The sequence below is a fragment of the Montipora foliosa genome, chromosome 9, assembly GCF_036669935.1.
Source record: "Montipora foliosa isolate CH-2021 chromosome 9, ASM3666993v2, whole genome shotgun sequence".
Lineage (NCBI taxonomy): Eukaryota > Metazoa > Cnidaria > Anthozoa > Scleractinia > Acroporidae > Montipora > Montipora foliosa.
In genome coordinates, this window is record NC_090877.1 from 46,633,576 (window position 1) to 46,636,075 (window position 2,500).

The window sequence follows — 2,500 nt, forward strand, 5'->3', positions numbered from 1 at the left end:
ATTCCACTGCATTAATTTATTTGCCCAGAAATGCAGGTAGTGAGATTTTTGCTCACAACATCACAAAGCACTCCTCTAAGTTTTAGCCTAAACTTTGTATATTCAGTAATGAGGTTTGTGCTACCTTTAGTTTTGTAAGGTTGGGTTTGTGTAATTGTTGCTGTTTACTTGTAATGAGGAACAGAGCTTGGAGGCACTTTGTGACATTTATGAGCTGCGTGTAAGGATGATTGTACTTAAGTCTGAAGTTGAGAAGAGAGAAAGAGAACACTACATTATGCATATCAAAATTAGCATGCATCTCTGTTTGTGCATTTGTGGGCATGACATTCCTCAACTATATAGCTACATGGTTACAAATTACATTAATTTGGGTTCCGTAGTACTCTGTTACTAAGCAGTGCTGCCTCATGATCTTTCCTTGTCCTTTTTCTTTCTTTACACAGCTGCAGCACATGATTACTGAGGTATTCATTGCAAATGGTATCCCAGCTGTAGGGATTTCAGTAAGTATCTATTCCTTGTGATCATCGATCCACTTATTTGGTACTTTTTGCATCATCAGTTGTAAAAGGCACGTACATGCTAGGAGTGAGAGAAAAGAAACATGCTCTGTTATTGGAATGTACAGTATGTAACAGTCTGTAAAATTGCGTGGGAGATTGAGCTAGTCCTTTCAAAGAAACAAAGTCTTAGACATTTTATGGCTTAATGTGCATGAAATTCCACATATTCTTCCTAACTTTTATTTCATGTGTATACAGTCAACTCTCTCTAAGACGGACACCATAGGGGCCGGCCTCAGCTGTCCATCTTAAAGAGGTGTTCAGCTTAAGGAGGCTCGAAAGGGTTTTCAGCTGAGCGCGCGCGCGTAAGCCACACACGCAATTCGTAAGCTGCTTGCGTCAGCTCATGATTTAAATGGGTCACCAGAAATAAACAAATACCGCTAATTTCGCTTACCTTTCTCCAATTCTTATATACATGGCATATAAATAGACATCTCCTATTCACGAAAACTACGAAAATTCTACTTAAACGGTTTAATAGTTACTTAAATCCGTTTGTGTTGACCTGTAGCTCCACTTGCGCGCGGACTCGAATGAGCGGGTGACGCATGCGTAAATGCTGATCTTGTAACCCCCTAATTTTTCCTGATTTTGCAACTTTACTCGTTTATATCTCTGCTTCTGGACGGTGAATTTTTTTTATTTTTTGCATGTTAGCTTAGATTAATTTAAACCGTTTGTCTTTCAAATTTAAAAAAATTCTGTAGGTGAAAAAAATAATTAGAGACACAATTCAAAAAAACTTACTTTTCTGAAAAACTGACCTACAGATTTTGTTGAATTTTAAATATTTTAGAGAGTATTTCTAGCATTATCTGGTAACGATGAATGGGAAAATTTCACCGTCCCGTTTCTTCAAAAAGGACCACATATGTTGATTTTAAGGCTCAAAGAAATGCCCAATATCGTTGCCATGGTAACATTATTTTTGAGGAAAACATGAAGTGAGAAATCTGTGATAGGTACTTAATACCCTGGCCAAATTTCGTCTTGATATGATTGCCCAAACTATATCTAAGGACAGAATATGTTTATTTGTTTGAAAAAAGGAGAAACTATTTCGAGCCTCCTTAAAGAGAGTCAATGTAACATGACCCCAGGAATTTTAAGATAATGCTGAACCTGTGCACATTGAATACGCATCTGTTTATAGTTTGTCTTAAGTTATTTACTTTAACGAAACTTACCTACTTTAGATTACGATACAATTCGGGTTGACACCTCCAAGTTATTTTTTGAATGGGACAATGACTGATTTAATTTTAATTTGTACTGTATGTATTCCGGCAACAAGATAAAAATTATTTGTTTTTTAATTGGTGCTAAATCGTAACTTGCAGTCAAATTCAGCACCTTTCAAGTGTCTGTTGACGATTTCAAAGTGTCCGTTGTCCATCTTATGGAGGTGTCTGTCTTATAAAGAGTTTGGTTATAGCAAAATGACTAAGAAATGACCGGGATCAGCACCAGGTGTCCGTCTTATAGAGGTGTCCGTTACAGAGGTTTCCAATAAGAGAGTTGACTGTACCACTGTTCAAATCTATGAAATTTTAGATATTCTGCAATCATTTGGGTGTTTAGACGGAAAGAATAGTTGGTAGAGGAGGACTTCATGGAGACCATTAATTTTTTTTGCAATGTTCACAAAAAGATGGCAGATGTAATCCCTAGTGATGTCGTCAAGTAATCTAATATATATGGCTGGAAGTTGACTCCCACGAGCCCCAGGGGGCCACAGTTAATGATTAAAATCGTCTGGCGTTAGACAGAGTAAAATTTATGAAGGTGTTCTCCCGGTAGTCAATGGTGTTAATGGAGGGGACAGTGGTCAATTGACCCATTGATTCCCAGTGCACCCTAGGGTGTCCCCAGTTGACGAGTAAAATCGTCTAGTATTAAGTCTCACTCTCGAAGGCGAGGTGAATATCGAC

The 2,500-nt window shown here is 37.8% G+C and overlaps 1 protein-coding gene across 7 annotated transcripts in view; it reads left to right on the top strand.

The window, feature by feature from the left end:
- The window catches only part of LOC137971310 (uncharacterized), a 35,661-nt gene that overhangs the window by 3,253 nt on the left and 29,908 nt on the right, over positions 1-2,500 (top strand). For all 7 annotated transcript variants that reach the window (XM_068818132.1, XM_068818129.1, XM_068818131.1 and 4 more), the window contains exon 3: positions 447-506. In XM_068818132.1, the coding sequence (XP_068674233.1) occupies positions 447-506 (60 nt within the window). The remainder of the gene's footprint in view (positions 1-446; positions 507-2,500) is intronic.